The following is a 27,657-nucleotide window of genomic DNA, read 5'->3' on the forward strand; positions in this document are numbered from 1 at the left end:
TAGAATCTTTTACTGTAAATTCCCTGTTGAAGTGCCGATTGTACGCAATACAGAATCGCAAAAGTTTCCGCTCGGAATACGGTACAGCATCTACCAAGCGAATGAGATTGGTTTAATCGCATTTCACGACAATAAACACCAGCAGCGGCTTGGCCCTCCAACAAAGTGCAACAAACTACGTTTTCTTCAAGTTGTCGCTCCATCTAGCCAGACAGCCATTCCTCGCGGGGAGGAATTCTCACATTGTAAGTTTTAAAAGGAAAACTACAGGTGAGTGTAAGGACACTGGGAGCAAGTGTATACACATCCCAAGTAACCATTTGGGGCCACAGTCTTGTGTGGCTAGTTACATCATCCATTGGGTTACTGTTTCACAGCCGTCACTTGAAGACGGAAAGCATAAGAAAGTGCTTCTTGTTTCAAAAACACATATAGCAGTTTTATGTTCAACAGTGTCTCTTGAGCAGCAGTTAGTTCGTACCAGTCATCGCCATCCAGACCATCCTCTGAAGATGGTTTAACTTTGATTGTCATGACTTCTCCCTTATGTCACCAAAAAAGGCCCGTATCACCAAACAAGGCCCCCGTATGCCAGTAATGGCCTAACAATTGTTGTGTAGAGTCCGCCTACATTGGTAGAAGGCCATTCCAGCTTTCTTGATTCTGATATTCTTATTTATTTAAGTTTAAAAGACTGATGTTAGTGAAGCATTGGCAGTGTTCGAAGGAATTATGGATTTCTGCAATTGGTTTGAACCATAAGTTTTAAAATCTTTATAACTATTTTTCCGAAACTCGTAACTAGTTACCGACTTTGACAAAGTTGTTAACCAAGGTTTGAACTATAGTTTTATGAAGCTGTTTTTTCATATTGAGTGAAATAGCGATTTTTATTAACATAAATGCAAATTAATTGCTTTTCCATATAAAATGCCATACAAACTTTGAGCGAAATGCGCAAACCCGGGGAGCAATCAACCGCTTCCCAATTTTTCACAAGCATTTGGGACCACAAAAGGAACTCAAAAAGTACTGTGCCCACTTATTTAAATAATTTTAAAGTTTTTCCTTGCAACCGCGAGTCACTCTAATGGTCAGCCACATACGAAGCACACAAACGCCGTTGTGAACGCCAGTGAAAAGGTTTCCCCAAGTATCGTTCGTAACGAGTGCCACTTCTCCGTATTCCAACATGAATTTGCAATGTGGTCTGATTGGGTCCACGGTGCTAGGTCGCGTGAACGTATCTTGATTTCAACGTCATGGATATAAACAGGGATCTAGATTTTAACGTTATCACGTCAGACTTACTGTTACATGTTGTTCTATATTTCGTGTATTCCCGTATGCATAAGTTGTAAACCCTAGAACGGTTTTGTGGGGTGCATTTGTACCCCAGAGCTATTTGCAATCCTTGTTATTTGGTTACGGTTTATTTTAACTGCAAGCTATCTTTATCATAAATCAATTTGATTATTAAACTTCTATTGAAGCCGGTGTAACCGATTTGTTTCCCTCGACCACCTTAACAGTTCCCGCTTAAAGTTTGTCTGGGATACAAATGTATCCCACAAAACCGTTTACTTTAGTGTTTTGTCATGTGTACATAATTCGGAAAATTTATATCTTTTTTTTAATGCAAAATATCGATACATGGTAAGCGTGAAACTTGTGTAAAATTGTATAAGTTTCAACATTGCTGATCAATGGAATCTGTTATTTGATATAATAAAGCTACTATAGCAAAATGAACTTGGATCGTTATCGTAATTTTTGCTTTTGCGGATGAAAGAGGCAAAACACGTTCTTGAATATGATTTGTCATCTTTTGTAGCCTTGTTCTGGAACATACTTACTTTATATACACTTACAATGCGCTGGTTCTACCTACCTGTCCCTTCGACGTCTTCCTGTTTTATCGCCATTACTGCATATTGCTGTATTTTACTGTTTGGTGTTAAAAAGCATTGAAATACAATGGCGTAGCCAGGGGGGGGGGGTTGGGGGTTAACCCCCCCCCCCCCAAACCAAAATTAATTGGATTGGAATAAAAAAAAAATTGATGCTGACGAATTTAATTTAATATTCCACAAAATATTTTTGGAAAAATATTCTCTGATCACTACATTGAGAACTGTGTTTAAAGCGTCATGAGAACTTTTGGAAAATTGTGGGAAGGGGATCTTTTAACTTATCTCTTAGCCAAATTCCATAGTTGTCAAATTACTTCAATGTAAAATAAAATAACTGTCTGAATTATTATGAGCTCATGTATGGAAAGATACTTCAAAATATGGATTAGAGACAATTTTTCGAATGGGAATCTAAATTTGAATAGGTTGATTGCATATAAAACATAAGCTTGTTTACCGAAAACTTACATACATTTCAACATTTGCTGAAAATGTATTTTTTTAGATTGTGTAGAGTTTAGACAACAATTCAATATGGTTAACAACAAGAATAACATTTCAGAAACTAGTTGAAAGCTGATGTAATTTTGTCTCTAGCAGGTCAGGATCGGTTTTATGAGCATTGGATTTTTGTTGTATTATCAACTATATGAATAGCCTCTTAGCAGGATGCAATGAATGGCGTACTAAAATTTTGTGTGCTACGTACTAGTACTGCAAGTTGTGAGGTTGACTAATGAAGAAAAGTAAAATTAATGCTCGATAAATTTTAACGGTCACGATCACATTCATTCGAAACTGCCAAATTTCGATGTTAAGTAACATTGAAGAATTTCAAAACGTAAAACTGTTCATCTGCTGATAGAATAATTTTGACGGTTAATCTTCCTAGAAGTAATTATAGACAAGAATTACTCTTCAACCAAATTTGGGTTGAGACTTAATGTCTCCAGCAAAGTTTTCGAAAGTGCTATTTCAAACAACTTTGTCAAAGACATAAATATCCCACATATTCAGAGTATCGAAATATAGTAGTAGAAAACCTTTACAACAAGCTATTCTGAAATTACTGTATTTGATAAATCTCTTCTGCGGTAATTAAATAATAAATTCACATTGCGTTCAAGGTGCCTTTGAAGCTTACAAAAAAATAAGGGAACTGGATTTAAAACAAATAATTCCCAGATATTAAAAGGACTCAAAAACACAAAGAGTGATTCCATTTTCAGGAGCTAGCATCAATTCGACGCAAGCTTAGTCCGCCCACCAAGTTAGTGTCCGATTCTGATGAGATGAAATCGAAACGCAAGTTTCAGTTCCATCCATCCATAATTTAGTTATAGGTTTTGTGTTCTCAACTCGCAATGATTGTTTCAAACAATTTTATCCATAGCGCAGAAAAAAATAGTTTTCACCTAAATTTTTCTTCACTAAGAAGAAATTTAGCAGGCCCAGTCCATTTAAATCCCTATATTATGAATTCATGTAGCCTTAATATTTTCAACAAAATTGTTTGAAATGACATTATCAAAAACTTTGCTGAAGGCACCATGTCTCTTAATATTTTTGAAAAATTAATTCACCATAATTACCTTTATGAGAGTTAATCACTAAAATTTCTATATCAAAGCAGGCGCTGTTTTATGTTGATAACTTCCCGAAGTTGTCAAACCTTCAAAGTCAAGGATTATTATATTAGGTGATCTTGAACGTTGAAAATTTTTTAGATCATTTATCCCACTTTAAAAGATCGCAATTTTTGACTTCATTGACATATTATACAAGAAAATAATCTATAGAGGTTTGAAAACTGTTCCATGTTGATCCTTCTTGTTTGTAGACTGGAATAACATCTGTTAGACTACTTATGTTTTTGAGTTTTCAATAATTTATCAAACTCATATTAAATTTTAGCATTTTTTCAAAAAAATTGCGATTTTCATCAAAACCCCCTCCAAACCAAATTTCTGGCTACGCCACTGGATACACAACCATGCGCTGTTACGCTCCATGCAAAACCGACTCAGATATAATTTCGTTAAAAGTTTAATAACTTCTTTTAACAAAATCGGATTGACTGTCAGTCTTCGACAAAGTTGTAGACAATTAAATTATCTTTCTTATTTTCATTTACAGTAATAATGCGATGTATGCAGTGCCTCTTAACGGCGAAAATGCGAGCTAGTGGGTTTTCTCTGTGTAAATTGTCGAAAAATCCCATGCAAACTTCAGGAATGTTGGTCCGGTAGCTAGACTTGTCCGATTTGCTTCAAATTTGGTGCAAGTACTCCTGGTGGGACTAGGAATCGACTCAGGGGTGCGCCGATAGGGGTCATTTTGTTCCTGTCACTTTAATCTACACCCACACAAACTGTGAAATGCAACGCCATAACCAATCGAACCTTAATTTGGCTTTAGTTATTTAAAACCAAAACCACTGATCCACCCTAATACTTACCCGAGGGATCATCCGACTGAGACAGTTTAACAGAGGCAAATTTTCTCAACATTTCCTTGCCGAGTCCTCCACCCGGACTCAGTCGATGCAATGAAAACAAGAGTCATTTGAAATTTTTAACATATACATATTTTTATTTTGAGCTTTCGGTTTTTAAAATTTTTAAAAATTGCATTTAAATAATAATTGATTTTTATATCTCGTATAATATATATTTATATCTATATTTATAGATTTTTTTACTTCACTTTTTCACCGCTTTGGATGCACTTCCAGAAAGTATGCCTGCCACGGTCGGTATGAAATTTGTCGTATGCGTGTGTAGAATTGCGTGAGAAACGACGCACTGATAAACCAAAAAACTTACAATACAACTAGTGTCTCACTTTCTATCGTTCAAATTATTGTTTTTGTGGTTTTGTAGAATGGATGAAAGTTTGCAATTGTAGTTAAATGAAAATCAAATTTTACCAATATTCAGCTCTACTATCGAAATGGGTCAAACTAAGTGATTTTTTGTAATTTTAAACAATGTTTTTTTCTGCCTTCTATTCGATATTTCTATAAATACAATGGTTTATTTACTTTTAGTTTTTAATTTTACGCAAAGACTTATTGATTTTGTGTTTGTCGGTTGAACGCTGTAACTTTTATTTTTGTGTTTTGTTTGATTTAGTCAATGTCTTCCAATACGGCTTCTCACTTTGCAGATGGGAGAGGAATAATTTTCAGCTACTTTTTCACTTATTGCTAGTTCTAGTTTATAGCAATGCTCAGATCTGTTGTTCGCTCCAATTTGACATTTCATGTTTTTTTGTTTGTTTTTTTCGAATTGCGTGTTTACGTATACTTTTTTTAGTACTTGCAGTTTCAATCACCCCATCGGTTTCCGTATCATTGATTCGATTTCTGGAGTATACCATTGTAATATATTTTAAACTTTCCTCAAATATTTCGCTCCACGTACACGATTGCTCCTACCACGTTCCCATCGTATAGTTTGACCTTCCTAAGTTTCAAATATTGTTTAGCTTTATAATACTATTTAGCTTATTGTTATAATTATTATTTTCTGTAATTAGAAGTTTTTATTTTCAATAAATACGGTGTTGCGTGTTTCACTTTGTTACATAATAGTATTGTTTACCCTACGCTCAGTAATTTAATTTCTAAAACTTATGAATTCCTATGTTGTGTTCAAGTTTCAATGAAAGGTATACCTCTTAGTTCGTATGTTATATTTTCACTACTAGTTAGGTAGCTGGAAAGTTTTCAACTCTTAATTCTCGCATGTTTTTCGTGCCATTAGTTTGACGGTAGCGAATATTTACAAAATTCCTTTTGCATGCATGCTGAAGACAATAAAATGTCTGATTAACAGATCGAAACAGAAATAAAAACCGGTTCTCGCATTTCGTTCGGTTTCAAACATTGTTGACTATTTACAGAAATCACAATTCTTTTACGCTTAAAAGTTTACCAAATAAAAAAACAATTATGAACAGGAAATAAACTTTAAATAAATGCAAATCTGGGAGCACTGGGAGTGTTTCTGCTTATACTCACTCGATAAAGCAGATCAGTAATCTTCGAAAAAAGAAGTTATTTTTTGTTTCTTGTCTGAACGATTGGGCTTTGAAAATTAATCTTTCCATAGCAATATTTTTGATTTTTGTTGTTGCATAGCATATAATTGCGCAGGAGAAGTTTTCCCCTCGCTTTGTTAGTATACTGAGTTTTGGCACGCAAATCTGTGTGTGTGTTTTGTAGTATTATTTTCGTGGCTCTGAACGAAATACCGGATTCCTTTTGCTCATCTGTTTTGTTTGCACCGTATACCAAAAGTTACAATTTCGTATAGATCCGTGTTGTGTAATAATGTTCTTTTTTTCTTTAATTCCAAAATGCTTTAATACTTATGCGAATTTGCTTGAGTGTAAATTACGTATACCAAATTTCGGTTTCAAATTGAATAATTTTAACTTTTCGTCGCTGCTCCTTTGACTCATGTGTTTCTTTAATTGTGTAACTAGCGTCATTTCTTTAATCGCTTTGACTACTTAAGAGGGAAATATAAAGTATTTGTTTATTTGTTCTCGTATGATTTGAGTGACTCGTATAGCAGATTACTTTTTTCATTATTTATTTTTTTTTTCATATTACTTAACACAATTTTGACTTGTTGAATGAACTCATTCTGAATGATGCCTGTACAACATATGCATTATTTAGTTTTCGTATGTTAATTTTATCGAAAAAGTTACATTTTATGCTTTTATTTGTATACCGATTTTACATTTTTTTCACATGTTCGTTTGCTTATCAATGATGCGCCAAAAAAAAGGGTTCTTGTTAAATTGTCCGTAACTGACTAAGGTGGAAACTAAATTTTTCGCATGTCACGGCCAACATGGCGTCTCTAGAATCGGGCATATTTTACAATAATCTACAATATCCAGATAGCTGTGCTATCTGGCATTCCTTCTCGAGATATGTGAATCACACGTCGCTGATCTAGTAAATCACGGAGAGTGGAGCGAGTTTACGTATTGGGACCTGTATATTTTTAGCAGAAAACGCGGAAAGAAATTTAGCTTACAAAGCTTCGATGAAACAAGTTGACGTATTCAAATCATTGGTTTATAATCCGATCAAACAAAAATCACTTCTTTCGGTCGGTATCCCCATTTCGTTGGTCAACGCAAGGTCAGAGGCGACCTGATGAATATTAATTAAATTTCGCTCTAGAAAAGTCGAACGAAATCGGTTCAAGCGCCCACCACCAGAAGATAATCAATTATCACATCTGGAAAAGAGGTAGCTTGCGAAGGAAAACAACCACACACCGCCGAGTAACTCATAAAACCTGCTTTCGTTCCATCTTTCAGAGCCCCACCAAACTCCATTTTGTTTTTACTCGCGCAAACGGCAGAACAGCCTTTCGATGGCTCTCTGTCTGCCTGTATTTTACCCTTTCCATCTTCAGCAGCCCTATCAAACTGAATGGCACAGCCTGCTCTCTATATTCCGCTGACGTTGGCTTTATTTTCTTGATTGATTTCTTCTCTGTCCTCCTTCTCGAAAGAGCAAAGCAACATGAAGAAAAAAAACTGCACTTCCACTTAAAACTCACACTCTTCTGCCTACATGGAGTGCTTTGCTCTACTTCACATTCGCGCGGATATGTGTGTGCAAGTCTCGCTGATGTGCAGTGCGGCATGGCATGGTCATGTGTTTGTTTCCCTCACACTTCGGATCGTTTGATGTGTATATAAAAGACATTAAATCGAGTGATTTAAAAGAAGCGGAAAAAAGAGATTCACCAACACATCTGAAGGTACCGCCACGTTCACTGCGAACGTAAAGAGGTACATACTGAAGAAGAAAAAAAAACCTGCTCCCGTCGGCTTTGCCGCTTCTGTGTTGTTTGTTGATCGTTATACCCTTCCTAACTTCTGTTTTCTCGGTCTCTCCGCTTTACCGTCTACACTCCTTCAAGTGGTTATTGAACGCAGCTCGCACCAGAAATGGAAACACACATAAATACGTTATTTACTGCCTCGGTTTCTGTCGCTCTCCCTCCCTCTCTCTCTCTTTCTTCAACCATTTCTTGTTTTTTTTCTGCTCACTCTCCCGCATTGTCCCACACAAACTCGCTCTCGCTCTCTCTCTCCCTCCCTATATCGGTCTGTCCATCATCATTCCGACAATTCAGCGCATTATTTACATATTGAACAACAGAGAAGTAAAAAAGAAACCTACCGGGGCTCGGACGCGCGTTAGCAAACTTAGGAATGTCAGACGTACTTGGACGACAACTGTTTAGCCAGTTCGGTGTACTTGAGAAACTTGGAGTGCGGACTTTCGTCGAATGCCGCCGGTGATTGCGCTGGAGGTGGGCTTTTGGGTTGCCCGTTTCCACTGTTACTGCAGCCGCCACCCATCAAATGTACGGGAGTGCTGCCCCCGTCGTTACGGTTTACACTTTCACGATTACTAGCCCCCGCTGCACCCCCACTTCCGGTCGATTTTGGCGAATGGGGCGATCCTTCCGGTTTCATCGGTTGACCCTTGGGATCCGGGATGATTTCATCGTTGACAAAGTGTGCCTTTGACAGATGGTGCCGATAGGCGCCCTTGGAGGTGAACGTTGTGTCACAATAGGCACATTTGATCACCGACTCGTCCGACATTACAGCATCGTTGCACGCCCAGCTAAATGCCAGGATTGCCCCGGGTGCTGTCCTACTCGCCTGGCTGTTGGTAGTCGCCGAAAGTAGTGTATTGCTGGTGCTACTCCTGCCACTCGGTGTTGTCTCTGTTTTATCACAAAGTTTCTGCAACGCCGCCAAAGGATGAGCATTCGTCTTCTTTCCCGAACCACCCGATTCCGCATTACCCGCACTGCCAGCTCCGGTTAAATTATCAAACATCGATGATAGAGCACCAAGACTGCTGCTCACGCTACCACCCTTTTTGCTACCCCCTTCCGCAACTCCTGGCGTAGATCGAGAAGCAATGGAATGATGATCACTCATTGGACTAGCTGCTGGGCTCAACGGAACACTAGCCGTCATCATGCGTGGACTCGGAGCCGGACTAGACGCCACACTGCTTCGCCTTCTGTGCTCCTTCTCTGAGTCTATTTCTTCATTCGATTTGCTCGGTGGTCGCATCGGTCCCTCTTCCTCGTCATCGTCTATTTCTCTCTTGATTTTTATTTTCGGTGGTTCATGCTTGTCACCCTCATCATCATCATCGCTGTGCAGCTCCCGCTTGATATTGACAGACTGCTCATCGCTGATGTTGTGATCGTCCATGAACTGCTTCTCCGGAGTTCCTCGGGGCGTCGAATGTCCCGGCGTGTCATACTTTTTCTCCGGTGTCAGTGAATCCACCCGGCTAGAACCTCGTTCCGAGATGGAACTGGACTCGCTACCACTCCTCTCCCTTCGACCAAACTGCGACGCGTAATGCTGCTGGTGGTAACTCCTCAGCAAGTTCATTGTCTGTGGATCTACCAGCGGTTTGGTGTAGTCTACACTCTCATCGATACCCAGCCGCTTCAAAATACTCGATCCAAGGGGAGTTGCGTTTTGGCTCGTGTTACCAAAGTTGGTGCTTGGATGACGCGTACGAGTATCGAAACTCTTCTCTATCAACTGCTCGATCGCATTCAAAACCGACGGAGAGGAGCTTTTCTCGCCATCTTTCTTCGCAGATAACGGGGAGGATAAATCAGCCGGCATGGGAGACTTTTGCAGTGACAGCGGGGAGGACAAATCTTCCCCAACCGATTTTCGACCGTCTCGACTTAACGGTGTAACCGGGCTGATCGAATCCGGTGAGATGATCGTGTTCGAAAGGAGGGCATTCTTGAGTTTTTCACGTTGCTGTTGCGCTTGCAGTATCGCAGTTCCACCGATGCACTGTCTGATATGATCCACGAACATCGTGGTCTCGATCTTTTCGTTACATTTTTCGCAGGTAATTTTGCCCGCTCCGAGATCGCGAATTGGTTTGTTGGATGCGTTGATACCTGGGTTTTCTCCGTTCTTGAAATCGTGCTGGGCACGCTCCATTTCCAGCAGCTTTCTCACCGGGAGTGATTTCTTCCGCTTTTCCCGAGTCTGTCGTCGCCTTCCTCCACTTTCGGTGATCGATCGCATGATGTGCTCCTTGTAATGAGCGTTCTTGACCATGTGATTGCTAAGTTCCTTAAGCGAGGAGAAAGCTTGGTCGCACACTTTGCACGTGAGAACTGCACTGACGTGGCTGTTGGCTTGTGTAGCGGGGTTGTTGCTCGGTGTACCGGATGTATTTGAAGCATTTCCACTGGGACCGGGAGGCCCTCCAGGCTTATCACCGTCGGATGATTTCCACGATATGATTTGTTCTTGTGAGATAATGTTGGTGTAGTGCTGAGTTTGCTGCATGTGAGAAGTCATTTCGGCCAGTGTTCGGAAGCTTTGACCACACCACATACACTTTAGGATCTGGCGAGTTTGCTCGGCACCTTTGCCAAGCCAAACGTCTTGACCGCGGACCAGTTTCCGGGGTAGTGGCATCGTTTCTTTAATCAACAGATTCAACTCACTGGGTGAAGGTTTATTGGAAGCATTACTACCGGTGTTTTGGTTGGACGAATTCGGTGGCTGCGATTGGATCGGCTGTTGTGGCATCCCAGTGCCCGGAGGAACATTTACTCCGCAGTGCTTAGTCTCCTTCATATGGGTGGTCATGGCTGCCAGCGATGGGAAGCTTTGCTTACACCAGACACATTTGAGGACATCCTTGGCCGAGTCGGCTCCCTTGTTGAGCCAGTGTGATTGCCATGCGCTGTGACGGCCACCGCCTGCGGTGGCACCACCTCCGGCGGCGTTATTGTTCTGAGGTCGATAGATTTCTTCTCCACCGAGACGGCTCAGTTCTGTCATCTTTTCCAGTGCTTTCGCAGCTTCATTATTGACGCCTTTGTGTTTGCCATTCCAATCCGTATGATTGTTTTTCGGCGAAAGACTAGCAGCTGCTACTGCGGCGGCGAAATACGGAAGCTGAGGTGTTACGGGAGAACTCCACGGACTGACGATGGCCGGTTTGTAATCCATCGTTCGTGGTGCCTTCCGCGGTGGAGGTGAATGGGAGTCATCGCCCGTTCGCTTCCGATGGCTGACCGACAGATCCAGCGGACTGTTATCGCCGGATTTGGCGCTCAAATTGACGGCATCTCCGTCCTCGCAGTCACTGGCGCCATCATCGTCGGCCGTGCCGCTGTCGGAGCGCTTTTTGCTAAAATCCAACGCGGCATCGTCGCTCTCGTCCGTTGGGGACGCCAGTGGAGGTAGAATAGGCGGGGATCCGTTGCGAGCGGCTGCTAGTCCGGCCAGTGGCGAACCGAGCAGCAGGCGGTTCTGTTGGGCTGCAACGGCGGCCACATTCAGATAGGCCGCCATTGCGGCTGAATGCTGAGGCAGGAGGGCGGCGGCGGCTGCTGGTGGCAGGGTCGGTGGAAGCGTTATCGAAACCGGGCTCATGTTCGGGCCCGAGTTGTGCCCGTCCCGGTCACCCTCGGAGCGAATCGATTCGTCCGATGGGCAACGTCCACCGCCGGATGACTCCCTCGATTGGCATCTAGGGCTGGCCATTTCACTGTGGGGGAGAAGAGAAAAATTACAATTGTTAGTTGGAAGCTTGGTGGTAGCTTTGATTTAGTGTTAATATTAAATAAATCGATTTTGGTTTACAACAACGAGTTGTGATTTAAAAGGCTATAACATCGGGAATAAAACATACAATACATTTTAATATAAGTAATAGTCAGTAACAGTCTGATAATCACTGGTTTGCGTAATGGGGGCTAGGAGGGATGGGGCTATAACCTTCTCTAATGTTAATTAGATTAATTTTTTAATAAATATGATATAAATTTAAAAACATATACAAAACTTATGTACGCATAGTAAATCTTACACCATTCTAAAAGTCCTTCAAACGTATGCTTTGGACAATTTTAGAATTAGTTTAAGGCGTATAATTTGCTTCTTTGTTAGAACGTACACTCGAAATAAACTTAAATTTTCATACGTTCCGCTTTAGAAAATTAATAAGAATTGGTGGTAATTAATATTAATAATATGATCTTCAAGGGGCTAGTGTTCAATAGAAGCTAAGCACTTCCCCACTGAAAATTTTCAAAACTAAATTAAAGAAAAAACTGTTTTTCGGCGATTTTTAACGAATTTGAATCTCGGTTGGTTTGAACAAAAAATAATGAGAAAAAATTAAAGAACATTGCTGTTTCGCACCACTACAGATAACGATCACGGTACTCAGGAAATGTCACTTTAATTCTGCCGTGGTGATCTGACGAGAGGAGTGACTCGCAGAAGCAAGAAGTGATGCTTCGGCTACATACGGTGGTTATTGATTTCATGCCTTTTGGTCGTATGCGTTTATAACAAGCATTCTGCTGATAGTGTTCAAAAAAATGGCGGAGCTATTCGTTTTGCATAACAACTTGAAATATGTTGTTGTTTCTGACAACGCTATAATCAAGGTCAAAGATCACTGCATGAAGAATTATTTGTAGCAGAGAGGAAATCAGATGCTCACGAAAATGAAAATGAAAGCAGAAACCACGATCATGACACGGAAGTGTATGAGATAGAAATGAATGATCCCCAGGACGCAGTCAAATAAACGAATTATATAATAAAAAGGCAGAAATAGTTTTATAGAAGACTGAACACTAAAATTCTCCAAAAATAGGCACTATTTCGCTAGTGAGCTTTCCTACGTTTGACAAATCTCAATAACACTACCCAGAATAAAATTAGTTGTCTAAATGACCAGACTTTTTGGTGGTATTCAACAGGGAAAACAGATCGAAATGGTGAGTTAAACGAAAGCAATTATGTGAAAAAATTACCCCCACCCCCGAGGCAGGATTCGAACCTGTAACTCTTGGGAAAATTGTCCCCAGAAGCAGAATCGAATGCTGCCACTGGCGGCAATTTTTTTCACACGATTGCTTTTTTTTAACACACCATTTCGATCTGTTTTTCCCGTTGGATACCATAAAAAAAATCTTTAATAAGATATTGGCACTAACGTCAAAACCCAAAAAAATTGTTTAATTCTATTTCAATGACCAGCTTTTAAATTGTACAATACTCTTAGCATAAACAGCAGATTTCACACGCAAGTGTTCTAGTAAAAAAATACCAATTTTTTGAGAACGATATAGTCGAAAAGACGCTTTCGCGTCATTTTAACGCAATATTATTTTTATTGACACTAAATTTCACGTGCATGCGAGGAATGTGATTCGTACTCGTTTGAATAAGCGTAATATTTTCAACAATCGCATGATAAACACTAGAAAAGTGTAAAAGGAAGAGGTTAAAAAGTGGAAAGACTGCGGTTCGTTGATATGCGTTCTTTTGAAAACGACGCGATGGTACAGCGAGCAGACATCAATAAATAATCACGGAGAGTGACTAAAATGTTGTGACTGATTGAATCTATAAATCAGTAAGTTGGGTTTATCGTTTCGATTTCATGTTTTCTGTACGTAGCAGTCTCTCGTTCGGTTTTGTTCGTTATGGAATAAAATGAGAGGCACGGAGTAAAGAGAGGAAATAATTGAAAGAAAAGCACCTCTTCTATCTTTTTATACACTCTACACGAGTGCATTCGGAATTGCGCTGTGGCCTCTCATTTCGGTTCGAATAAAACGAAGTTTTCGAAAGCACTCTACGCACGAATTTGATTTATAACAGCAACAAAATTAATTGAAATTGTTTCCCAAATTGTTGTAAAAGAAACCAGTAATCTAAGACATTACAGCTTCCTTCAAGTAGCCGAACATCTCCATCAATCTTGACAGTGATTGTGGAAAAAATCAAGAGCTAATTATTTTTATTCAGAAAACAATTCAAAATTCGGCAAGGGGGGAGTAAGTGTGATGTGTCATGATCCATGTGTAGGAAGCAAGTGATGTTGAAATTATCCATATTCTGATTATTTTGATGGGGTCATCAATGGAGTCAATCTGGCGCTAGCTTAGTCCTGTCACTAAGTTAGTGTCGGTTTCTGATGAGACGAAGTCGAAACGGAAATTCCATAACTAATTTAGTTATAGGCTTTGTTAGTACAAAAATTTCCTTTTCCCCTTCGTAAGCAGCGATGGTACAAAGAAAAGGTGATCGCCGAGTCCAAATATCAACAGTATGCGGAATAAATGTGCCCAGGCCTGGATTGTGTTTGATGGCCTAGACAGGAACCTGTTTGTCAATTGTACACGAATGGCCGATAGGTTTTAGGAAAGACACAAACTAAATCAAGATTGACCTCTGGCAAGGCTGTATCGGAAGATTATTACTGGCCTGGGTACATTTCAACGGAAACATGAGTGTACGCTGGAATCAGCCAAGAAATGCTCATCAAAGCATTTTGGAGCACTTTATTCGCTTTTTATTACTTAATGGGTTAGAAAGAGAAAATTACTCACTCTTTGATTTCTTCTGTAATTCGTCATTAATTTAGCACTGATTGGTAGGCAAATTACCAAAATAAACCCACAGCGTAATGCTCACCGCTATTGAGTGCCGTTTACATTAAGCTATAAATATTTCGCTTTTTAACGGTTTTGTTGGTTAAGTTTGGTGTCGAGCTTCACTTGTCCGACTAACTTCACAAAATGCAAAGGCACCAGCCACTCTCGCTGTGGAGAATAAGTTGGGCAAGTATTGCCCTCCTACACGAAACAGCTTATGCGAAAAGGAAAAAATCAGAATAGCAGCATCGTCTGAGAAGCACACTGGGATTCTTTGCTTGAAGCGAAGAATCCGGTTATTCATCGCCACAGTTATTAGGGAGGTTCCAACAAAGAAGCAATGTCTTCTCCCTAGCCTATATCTCAGTATCTCTGAAGGAGCAGTTTACGTTAACATGGGGAGATCTTGTTTGATGTTAACCCAGCCGGTTGTATTGGACCAACCGATCTTCAATCAAGCAACAGCTACAGAAAAACACCAGCAACAGAGGAGTTTAATTAACTTAAATTATTTTTTTGCGGCTTTGTGCGATGTAAAATAATCAATTTAAGCAAATGGCGAAATATTTTCTCAAAAGCGATAATAAAGTTGTTCTACGTTGTCCTTGTTTTAAATACGAAATCCTCAATAGTTAGAGGACGCATTTGGAAACCTGGAAACGAAATGTTAATCAAGCAAATGAATCTGACCCCAAGAAGTGGTAAAAGCACTACTTACGCCATTCAAGCATATTGCATAAAAACAATAATTTTCTTAACTAAAATAGTGCGTAGATCACCTCCAAAAACCGAAGCCTCCGGGTCTGTGCCGGAGGGTGGAGAGTGGGGGGAATGACAACTCTGACTTCGAAGCGATCGGCTATTTTATCGAATTACAGTCGAATTCGCGCAGTGCGAGTTCGCGTAGCATGAGATCCGACTGTAAGCATCGACAGGGTAAAATATACTGGTGTAAAATTGTATACAACGAAAACACTGCCGTGCCAAGATCCCAAATTTCCCACTGAAATTCAGGATAAATTTGATCGAAAGAACTGTATTGAAATTAAGGTAAAGAAGGTAAGGAAATAAGAAACACCTACTTTGACTCAATTTGATCTTCCGATATTCTTTACTATTCTCTTAGAATATTAAAAACACTCCAAATGCATGCAAATGATGGTCGAAAAAACCTTAAATTGGTAGGTTTTATCAGTTTTCAATAATATTGCAAGACAAAGAAGATAAAACTAAACTTAATTTTGCACTCCTAAATGAAACTGTTTCTCTGGCAGCACTGCTCCAGCAAAATCCAATCAAACTAATTGCAATAGTATCAGTTCTACTGATAATACTACTAACTGTTAATGCTCAAATGACTGTTAATAACGTCAGTTATCAGCCTTACTTGTTTATGTAAACAAATCTTGCGAACATAAAAAAATCATAGCTGAAAAACGTTGTTTATTAACAACATGGACATGGAAGGGTTAATTGCTTTCCAACGAGCTGGGTCATGTTGCACAAAAAGAGCATTATATTTTCTTCTCTTTTGTGTGCGAGTTCAAGTAGTAAAATACGTATAAGGGAGCAAAACTCAACGAAATAAAGGTCAACACGAAAAGTGCAAAGAGGTGCTTGAAAAAGTTTAACCTCACTTTTGTAACAATCCAAAAGAGCTTGTTTATGTGAACTTAAAAATGTTTCAGTTTCAACAATAAACAGTCAATATTAATTTCTAATACCTTGTAAACAAACTTGTTGAACTGTCATATTTTGCTTTGATTGCATCACCATTCAACGTACCATGCCCTGACCACCGACAACCCGACGTGATTGTTTTCAAATTTTGCATGAAATTATTAGAAAGCATACGCAAAAATCTGGAACTCGTACTGTCAAACGCAAATATCCACTCATACAAGCTGTAATTTATTCACATATATTGTTTATAGCAGTGATTCTCAACCTGGGGTCCGCGGACCCCTAGGGGGCCGTGAAGCCGTTGCTGGGGGTCAGCGAAGAAAAATATATTTTCTGAGTGCATATTGAAATTTCTAAGCTTATTTCCTAACAAACTGAAAATAACATATTGATAGTATACAAAATCGATGCATATCCGTGGGGGTCCGCAGCAACCGAGGGTGATTTCTAAGGGGTCCGTGATACGACAAATGGTTGAGAACCGCTGGTTTATAGTATGAACAAGAGAAAAGTGACAAGAAATTTGTCGCGAAGAAGTTGGGCTCTACCAGAGATATTAGGGAGAGAGAAACGAATAATGAAAATCAGTCAAAAGGGCAACACTCCCTTTATTATGATTTTAACAATAGCTTTTTGGCAACCCCTTCCACAAGCACCACATTAAATGACTCCTATTGTATTTCGAAAACAAATCGTACGGCAATCGCTGAATTTGTTTTGCAAAGGATGTGCATTTAGATTTAAAGAGATGAAAGCTTGTTTTTACTAATACATATATACCTTACAAACCTTACGAAAATTTAATTTTTTTTTATGAATGTACAATACTTATCTCCTCCAACGCAAACATGTTTGTAATGTTTGTTTACTTTGCACGATTGGTCTGCTCAATAAGGTATTTTTGGATTCACATTATTCGTCTCTCTGCCTATTCTCTCTGGGCTATACTAGAAAAACTCTAGAAAGAGAAAGGTGGAGACTCCATTTTGAAAGGTTTGAATTCGGGTTTTGATGCCTAGAACGAATCCAATCGAACTGCATTGACTGTGTTGCCATACTATGTCGTTACATACGTGGCCGAAAATAATATTTTTTCCGCAGTTCTCTTTCTACGGTTTTTCTAGATTATACTTAAAATACTTCAAGCGCACAATAACTCTTTGCAATGTATCGTCTTTGTTGTGGCATTTAGCATATTTCGAAAAAAACGATTTTTAATGTTTGAGATTGCATATCTTGAAACGTTTTGGTTACAGTGTTGCAAAATGTGCAATATTTCCAGTTTAATAGCAAAACTGCAATTTTTCTCCCATTACATGTATTTTTTTTTAAATGATTATGACTTTGTACTCCTCAGTTATTTTTATTCAGAAAACATCTAAAACTGTTGTTTAACTTGAGGCAATCCCAAGATAGTGAACTGAAACTGAAACTGACAATTGATCATCACGTTTCTCGCAATATTTCAGCAACCTGGAAACTGTTCGTTTGATCATCAAATTTCTAATAACATAAACTGTTTGCTTCGGTTTTGTGGAAGTGCTTCCTCGAGCTGTTATATTTGGGGGTCACTCAAGTAAAAAATTGTAGCCTTGACAAGGAATCTCATCAGTCTATAGTTGTTGTTAACAATTGTCCTGTTCTGTGCTATTTACTGAAACAACCTACCACTTGCTTCAGTAGATCCACACAGGACAAATTGGAATCGGTGATTACACCGTTGATCTCAACTTTCTGGGCGGGTATGTAGACGCGTCAAGCCTTCATAAAATACTGGTCTCCAGTAATGTAAGTTGCTAGCTTTAGTCAGACTATCACAATCGGGTAATTAAATGATAAAATTCTTCTTTTATTACAAAAATCGATAAAGCAGGAAATAGAGGAACAGCAAGCACCATTCTAATGTTACTTTTACTGGTGATTCTAATTCATGAAAGAACTTAGTCCTATCGAAGTAAAAGTTCAAATCATCCAGTTTGTGTAAGTGGATTGTATTACATTTTATAATGCATTCATTTATCTGTGTAAATTGATCATTATTTGAACTTGAAGTTACAACAGCATATTAGCTGACAATGCTGCTAGCGTTGACAAATTGCGTAATTTTCAACCATTTTATTTTATCTGCATAGGTCTCAGAAGAGCGCTGAAATTTTGGTCAGCCTTATAAACTTAGTGAGGATAAGTTATAAAATAAGTAAGGATAAGTGTGCCTTTGCAATGAACACATGCGTTGTTCCAAAGTTGACCCTCTTCAATACCATCCATAAGGTGTATTCTATGCCGTAACCCGTGTCAACATTCTCAAACAGGTTTAAAAAATCGATTGATAAAATTATTTCTATGCCTTAAACCTTTGATAAATTTCAGGAATACAATATGTGGACTCATCATCAGTATGTTGATTTTAAGGTAGCGTACGATTCAGTTATACGATACGAACTGTTTCAGATAATGTCAAAACGTGGGATGAATGAGGTTTACAAAGGAACGGAACCATCAGCACGAAATCAAGACTATCTATTTAATCTCTATCAAAGCAAATTATATGGTGACTGAGCCAGCGCGTTGGTTCCAATGTGGAAAAGAAAGATTGCTGACACGTGGTTTTATCTTGGATCCCATGTGGCATGTAATAACCATGCAAGTCGCAAGTTAAAACGACGTATTGCGGTTGCGAGATAGGATTGTAAATGGTATACGCAATTGGTGCCGTAGTCTACAGCCGCAGACAAAACTTTCATTGTACATAACGCTGATACTACCTGTTCCCTTGTTAGGTAATGAGGTATGGACGTTGTCGAAGGCCGGTTTTTGTTAAAAAAAACTACAAGGGGCAGCCCTATGGGGTTGCACGAACTGTAGACGTAGGACTATACTACTTAATGTAAAATATTGATTTTCTTAGTACTTAGTGTGTGGGAAAAACACCCGAACCGGTGAAGAAAAATCAAATTTTAGACAATATAATCACATCTGATGTATAGACCAAGCTTTCTAGTTGCTCTTAAACAGATCCTAAAAGTTCAAACACCCTTGGATAACCCTAAGTTTGTAGATGTGTTTCGATGCCACAGGATTGTAAAATGGTTAATATTACGTCATGAAAATTCAATTCTTTCGTGACATTTTTTTGCCTGCAAAATGCCCTGTGTGTATGCAAAGCTCATGATTTGTTGGGATATTAGCATTGATCGGAAAAATGCTTTCCAACGCTGCGCATTGCATACATACAGGACATTTTGCAAGTCACCAAAAGCTATTCATTTTACCACCGCCACATGTTCAATTTACCCACTCGCTATAAACATGTCTCATTTTTGGACATGGTTAGAAACCAAGAATCATGTTTGAAAAAATGTGTTTATGGCGAAGTATTTTTACCAGCTATGTACAAAACATGTCTAACAAGAAACATATAAGGTGATTGTAATATCTCATTCACTTATTAGTTAGAAAATAATGACTTTGCTTAACGTGTTCATTTTACCGCCAGTTCCACTACCTACCAACACATTCGCCCCAAACATTGAACCCAAGCGCGCAATGCAAAATGAGTCAACGCTGATGATGATGGGTAGAGCGAAAGAGACAACTAGTACCACCACGACACTATTAGCGCATTTCACCAAAATTCAACGCGGCCATTCCCGATTGAAAGGAACGGCCGCGCTTAGCCCATCTGTCATAATATCGTGATTTTGCATAGCGAAGGGCTGAATGATAACACATTTTGTTCCAAAAAAACAGCCCTGCGTTATGCAACACTTTGTGCAGGTTGATTATACCAGTTGCAAGTGGGGCCACATTCATCAAGTTCCGTGAAATTCCTTTTAAATTACAGAATTGATAAAATTGCTTAGATGAGCTAAACTAATTAATCAAATCCTGTTTTAAAAACTGTCCTCGCGTTTAAACCAAAATGGGAAGCTTATTACTACCACCACATTACTTAATTTCAAGCGCAAATAGCAAATACATGTGCTAGTTAAACCAAAAATTTACTGGCAACATTACAGCGGCATTTAGGAAGCAGTTGGAGCGGTCGCCTGTTGGACGACACAATGTAGCGTCCCTCCACAGACAGTGCAACGGACTTCTAACTCAGCTACACTGGCTGTAAAAACACAGCGCAGTGATCTGCTTCGCCAGCCGTTCAACAGGGAACTGAGCGTGTCTGGCCAAGTCCGTTCTTTAAATAGTCGATGATGACGTCATTCATTGAAGCGTAGCGCACTAGGTACACCAATCTGTCGTACAGGGCTTGGGAAGCGCTATCTTATGTGTGTTAATGCGCGATATTTTGACAAGGTTGTATATTATTTAATTTTTTAATGCTATGATATCAAAAATCTTTGGGTTTATCTGTTGGAATCTATTCTTAGAAGTATTTCGGGGCGATTTGCGCAAAAAATTTGAAAATTTATCGTGATATGGCTGAATTATATGCGCTTAAAATTGGACCACTTTTCGTTACATACCATTTCTGTAGAATTTGCAGAGTGCACCCCCATATCGAAAACAAAGACGTAGTCCTACGTCAAAAATGGTGTGCTGAATATTTTGTGCAAAATCAAAAATGAAGAACGATGTGTTGGTAGCAGGTAATCATACATTGAAGACTACAATGGGCTATACAAGTAGTTTTTATTCCGGAAGATGGATCTACTTATCGAATTACTTTCAACTTCAGACCAGTCTCTGCCTTCGCTGTCTGCGCATAATCGAGGAATACTGCAGTAAGACTTGGAGCGTACCGGCCTAAAACTGATCATTAGAGTGGCTCGCGGTTGCATGGAAAAACTTTAAAACGATTTAGACTAGTGGGCACAGCACTTTTTGAGTTCCTTTTAGGGTCCAAATGCCTGTGCAAAATTTGGGAGCAGTTTGTTGCACCACGGGTTTGCACACAAAGTTTGTATGGGAAAATCAATTATATTGCATTTACGTTAATAAAGATCGCTGTTTCACTCAATGTGATAAAGACCTTGATTTTGCGTTAGTGACACACCTCCAACTACATCATACAAAACGCTTTTAATCCACCTAACAGTGTGATGAGACATTTCTTATAACTCTTATCACTCTCTTCGGATATTATATCGTTTGAGAACATTTAGAACTTGATGCTTCGCGATGTTTTTGATAACACATACTACATGGGATAGTGGCAGCACTCAGAGAATCACTCAAATCAGCATAGGACAACATCAGTGCTAGAAATCTCAAACCAAATCAATGGGAAGGCGAAAAAATGACCCATAAAATAGACATACAAACGAATTATTGCTAATGCTCTGTTAATAAAATATCTAAATTCCTCAATCAATGCATTGTGGTGGATAAACTGATTTTTCTAAAGGGGTTATGTATATTGTACTGAGCCAAAAAAAAATCGATTTTTTTTAATCGCTTTAAAGTTTATACTTTACTCAAATTTCCAACGCGACTGAGAATTAAGAAATCAACGCTTTTTCTTGAAAAAACCCATCATTCAAAGAAAATCAACAGAGCATATTTTTAGACTTAGTTTTATTTCCTATTTAAGAACTATTGTGTTTTTTACATCCTAGATTGCATGATTCAGTGATCGAAACCCAAAACTTCATGAAGTATTTGAAATTATTATGTGTGTTTGCTATTCAAATTGACAAAATGATTGTATATAATAGTATATAGTCCCTTTGGCGATTGTTTACTTTTTCGGTCCCACCTATCAGCATTGAAGTATCGCCCTTACGTTTTTTTACAATACCAATTTTACAATTGGTGGGGGTTTGGTGAAAATCGATCTTAATGTCTAAACGGCATAATTCCGAAACCGTAATTTTTGAAGTTTTAAAATTATGCAGAATTAATTTTTCAGAAAATAGTAACAGAGCAAAAAAGTACCAAAGTCCAAAAAAATCAATTTTTGTCAAACGTAATTTTTTCGAGTTTACATCAAATCTCAATGTTTCATGCATTATAATGTCATTTCTCATCAAAAATACAAATTTGATTTTGAAAATTTTTCATTTCAGTTTATATTGGAATTTGCTGTGTGATTGCACTCTTCAACTCGTAACTCCGGAACCGGAAGTCCAATCAATAAAAAATCAATTACAGCCGTTGGGAAGATTGTACCTTTCATTTGAGACTAACTTTGTGCAAATCGATCCAGCCATCTCTGATTAACAGAGGTCATATTTTTCCACATACACACATACTCACACATACATACAGACATGCATACACACAGACATTTTCCGATCTCGACGAACTGAGTCGATTAGCATATGACACTCGGCCCTCCCGGTCGGGATTAGATCGACGAATTCTAGAGTGAATGAGAAAGGCAAAAACATTTTTAGCAAATGTTGAAATTTATGCATTTTTTGGTGAGCAGTTCTATGTTTCATAGACATTAAATCAATTTTAACTTCGCTTCCTATTAAATAAAGACTCTTATTACAGTACATCTCTACAAAAACGAGATCAATTTGAAAATAAATCTGAGGATTATGATTGATTACAGAACTCTGGAATTTTCTATTGGAATGTTTTCAGGCAGGAATTTGATATTGATGCTATTAGACAACTGTGAAATCAAGACCAAGAGATCAGTTACATATCAGGACCCCATTCAGACAATTTATTAAAAGTCCTCATGATGTTTACAACAACAGGTTATCAATCTACGGATCAGATAATTGTTATTGTAATATTGAATTAAATCAGTCTGCATCAATAAATTTTCAACTTCAATCCAATATTTTTTTTTGGGTGTGGGGGGGGGGGTTGTATGGTGTTAAACCTTCTCTTGGCTACGCCGTTGCTTGGAGTTATTTATTTCGCTTTTCATTTTCCGATATGTTTCAGATCGATCCGATGGTTATAAGTTGGAAAAATTGCAGTCAGAAGGTTCGCACAAATGAACATTTTTGTACTGATAAGTTATCAAGTTCCTTCCAGACAACTTGGAAGTGTTCGGTGATTATTTCTAGCGGTTGTAGATAGTAAAATGAAATACAAAATTCGTTTTATCGAAATAATGTTTAGCTTATTTCAATGGATTATTATTATATTGAACAATAAATAGGCGACAAAGAGTAATCAACAAACAACAAGCCATAACTTTTAAAGTATTCAAAATAGATATTTGAAGTCTTCAGTAAAGTTATTCGCAAAAGTAAGAGCTACAAATTTGCTGAAGACATCATTTCGATATAATCACTTCCAAAAAAATTTGTGAAAATATCTCACTCATAGGGGGATTAATCAGCAAAAGCACAATACCAAAAGAAAGGGCATATTGCCTCCATTAAATTCTCCGAAGATACTATTGACCTAAAATAAGCCGTTTTGGCGTTAATAATAGATTACATGTTTTTGGTCATATTTCTGGCTATGGGAAATGATAAAAATCTTTCGTCCGCATTTAATGTTAAATATCTCTTTTGATAATAGTCCGATTTCAACAATCTATAGCTTGTTCGAAAGGTATTCGTTAAAGCTGTCTAAAAACATATGAGTTGTTAATCTATATTGTCAATTTCGGCAGATAATTAAAAAAAACTGCAAAAAACGCCATTTTTGCGCATTCAAACATTAATATCTTGGAAACTAAACATCAGAATCAAAAACAAATTAATAGCGTTCATACTGTTTTTTAGTTCTTTCATTTAAAATTGGTTTGGATAAGATCGGTTCAGCCATTGCTGAGAAACACGAATGAGAATTTGTCCGTTACATACACACACACACACAGACACACACACACACACACACACAGACATTGTCCCAAATCGTCGAGCTGAGTCGATTGGTATATAAGACTCGGCCCTCCGGGCCTTGGAAAAAATCTTGAAAGTTTGAGCGAATTCTATACATTTCTTTTATAAGAAATGTAAAAAATGTGCTAATGATAACGTTCAACATGCTATCGGATGCCGAATTCTTCTGTATGGTAAACGAATTGGAACACGACGTCGAATACGACAACAGTAAAACCACGATCACCGTTCATATTAACAAGAACATTACCGAAATTCGCCTACCAAATTTCGCGCCAAGCCCCAGTTCCGAGTACATTAAAACCCAAAAAGTTGATTTTTTTCCAGTTTTTAAGGTTTATATTGAAAATACACTTATGTAAATTGGAAATCGCGAAGAGCTGTATTGTTCCCACCAGTTAGGTATTACAGTATCAAGCTGCTTCACTGAATAACCCATAGATTTGTTTGAGCTATTGATCAATGGGTTTATATTTATTTTGTAACTGTATATATAAAAACCCATTGGCTCGGTTACACTTATGCCTTTAGCTCTGTAAAAAAGTGCAGTTTAATGTCCAGTTGTTAACTCAGCCGTCCGCTAGTTTTGACTGTTCATTTTTGTTTTCATTAGCTCTCTGGACAGTAAAAAATCCCATCTTTCTAACAGGGACTAACATTACTACAATTTTTGATTTCTGCTCAGTGCAAAAACGATCATCACAAACACAACCTCCCCACACATTTCTTTGCCAACCTTTTTATTCGAATTAAACTGTTATCGAAACTATTGAATTCAATTATGGATCCGTTTAGCTTCACAGCCAACAGTGAACCCTGATCCGTCTGTTCCATCGCGGAATCGATCGCCGATCCGGGCACCCTGTTCCCGCCTTGCTGCTGCTGTTGCTTCTTCTTTCGCTTCTACTTCTTCTCCACCACGTTACCACGACGAGCAATTAAGTCCGAAAGCCGATCGCGCATGATCCGTCGGCATTCGTTACACCAGGCGATAAATCAATCGCCCTTATCTTTCCCAAACATGTTTTATGTTTTAAGACCAATCGATGCCTTCTTGGTTTCGACCAAACGTGTCTCCTCTACTTTTGTTTCGACTCGCCCTTCCAGTACACATTTACATCAAAATTCAGACTAAAATTAAGCATTGACGCTCGGTGTGAGAGCATGCTTTGTTCGGTCCCTGGGACCAGAACCGGAGCCGTCAACCGTCGAAATCCCGGAGCAGTGGGAATTAATCTCGTTTTAACTGACAAAATTTAATTTATTGGTTTTTTCTCCTTTCTCCGCTGGTTTTCTATTTTTTGAAAAATATCGTTTCTATCGCGTCGAAAAAATTGAATTCTTCAGTATCACTCCTCTGCTGCAACATGCTGGACAAAAAGGGACAACAGCCAGAACAGGAAATCATCAGCAGATGACAGAGCGCGGGTAGAAAAAAAAAAAGAATCTTCAAATTTCTCATAAATTGTAATTTATGTCTTTTCCATTTCGGTGAATTGGTCCCATTTTCGTCGTTGTGGCTCGGATGCTGTCTCTCCGGTCCAGTCCCACACACTTGACGATTGACGAGGTCGACTGGACTGAATGGATAATAAAAAGGCAGCCAACCGGCCGATTACCATCATCGTCAGCGAGCGAAAAAGAGAGAGCGAGAGGCGTGGCCAGCAGTCAGGCAGCAGGGTCCATCAGTGCCAGAGCCAGGCAGGCTCAAGAAACTGTCCTTTTTTTCTGCTTGATTTACATGTCGAGAGTGGTTCTCGGTCCGAAATTAAGAGAATCCCCGTGCAAGGGGAGGGATGGATGGAAAAATAAATCTATGATTAATGACGGACCACTCACATGTCATCTGGTGTTGTGCTGACACGAAACCTGTTCTGCTCTGCTGGCCTCTAAGATGAAGAAGCACGGAATTGAGCAGAGGGAAGGGTCTCTTTCCTTGTCCGTGCAGTTCCCGCGCCGTCGACACCACAGCGCAGGCAGGTTAGCTTTTCGACGATGTAGGCAGAGATCGTTTCAGAAATGGTCGATGGACGACGGAATGGCAGACGGTGGGATTGAGAGCATCCAGCTCGGAGTCCCCACTGTTTACGCACATCATTATATGGGAGAATTGTAGATAAATTTTAAAATTTATTTCCGAAGCATCATAAATTTGATTTATTCGATAATAATTCTCCTATCTCGTACTGGGTTGTCGGATTTCAGACCCGTCGAACGTCATTTTGGGCCGACTGAATAAACACAACAAGTGCGTTTTTGGGGGGTGGGAGTATGCTGGGTTGGAAGAGGAATGATGTACATCTACAGCAGTAGCTTTTTTTTCTAGATCCGGAGTTTCAAAATCAACTCTGACACGCATCATCATCATCATCGTCGTCATCATGATTTATGGCCGTATTGGTCGCCATCGCTATCGCAGTCGTAGTCGTCGTCGTCGTCATTATTATTATCCGACATAGCGGGAAGCGATCCGAGCCGTATGTGGCAATGATGATCTATGCTTTATGGCTGCACCCCCACCCACTCGGAAAGTGCTTCAACGCATGCAGACAAACACACACACACACGCGCGCACATATCATATCACTCCGCCTGGTCCAAATCCGAGAGCCAGTTCGTCTCGCCACGGTTGCTCGGTCGCGTTATTTCGCTATGATAATAATAATAAACTCGTAATAAAACAATAACTGTAAATCAAGTCGAATTGACAATGACAGAATTATCCAATAACATCTAACTATATACATAACTATAAATCAATTTTCATTCAGTCATTTTAACATTTTGTAGATTATGCTCAGGGTGGGTGGTGATGTTGTGGGATGGTCGGTGCGATCGGGTAGAATCCTGGGTGCTGGATCGTTGGCTTATAAATTACGCTTCCAGTACCTCTCGTCGTCGTCGTCGGTGGATTGATTGGAGGCTCTGCGTTAATCGAACCTGATGGTAGAGCCATTTCTTTGCATGAGCAGTTCTGGGCGAGAGTGGCTCAACTGGAAAACGTTCAGAAGTGAGTTGATGTGGTTTTAATAAAAAATAACAATTTAGTATATTTTTTCTTTTGATTTTTTGCTGAGCTTGAGTTTTGCTTTAAACACATTTTCTCATATTGAAGCCATTCCGCAGAGGCACGTAAATTGATACTGTACGACTATTTCTGATTTAGTTAAATCTTTGAGTACTAATGACATATATGCACCCCAAACCAACCCGGTAAGAATCAGTCAGCTCTACTTTCGTCAAAATCAAAGTGGGAAAAGTGTCGATCCAATGTGCATTATTATAAGAACAAATGGACCGTTTCCCTTGACAAAAACTATTCCTCTTAGTATTAATAAACAAAATAATTTCCAACTGTAATCCCGTAGTTTTAATAAACCTAAAAAACTGAACCGAAAAAAATCATTTCTCCGTGAGTGAAGTTGACGAAAAAGCGTTGCTCCGTCCCGCGACCGTGGTATCATACTGAATGTTGTGCTGTTAGACCGGGTAAATGGTGCCTTTATCCAGTTCCATCACCTACGCAATTCACTACTGATATCTTTTAACATGTTTGCCCAAGCAGACAGTTTCGATTTGCAATGGTGTGTTATAGATAAACGATACGGTGAAGAGGAATCCGTTACACCTAACACTTGGGAAAACTTCTACTCGGGCATTTATAACGGTGCCCTTGTGGTGAGGATGTGAGCCGAACAACGTATTCCTTCCTAGCTGACTGCACAATTCAAATCGTATGGACTGCTAATACTACGTTCACACTACGAGTTA

The 27,657-nt window shown here is 39.0% G+C and overlaps 1 protein-coding gene across 1 annotated transcript; it reads right to left on the reverse strand.

The window, feature by feature from the left end:
• Nucleotides 1-4,517: 4,517 nt before the first annotated feature.
• Nucleotides 4,518-26,327, reverse strand: LOC131679529 (protein tiptop). Its single transcript, XM_058960269.1, has 2 exons — nt 26,240-26,327; nt 4,518-11,572 (listed from the first exon to the last, which is right to left on the reverse strand). Exons 1-2 carry the CDS (start codon nt 26,325-26,327, stop codon nt 8,169-8,171), a joined length of 3,492 nt encoding a protein of 1,163 aa, XP_058816252.1. The 3' UTR covers nt 4,518-8,168.
• Nucleotides 26,328-27,657: the final 1,330 nt, after the last annotated feature.

This window comes from Topomyia yanbarensis, chromosome 2 (assembly GCF_030247195.1).
Source record: "Topomyia yanbarensis strain Yona2022 chromosome 2, ASM3024719v1, whole genome shotgun sequence".
Taxonomy (NCBI): domain Eukaryota; kingdom Metazoa; phylum Arthropoda; class Insecta; order Diptera; family Culicidae; genus Topomyia; species Topomyia yanbarensis.

Excerpts from the sequence above, each read along its gene's own strand:
- LOC131679529 (XM_058960269.1), bottom strand. The coding sequence starts at position 26,327 with ATGACGACGACGACGACTACGACTGCGATAGCGATGGCGACCAATACG. Across the intron at positions 11,573-26,239 it reads CGATGATGATGATGATGCGT|CTACCACCAAGCTTCCAACT; the intron begins GTCAGAGTTGAT and ends ACTAAATCAAAG.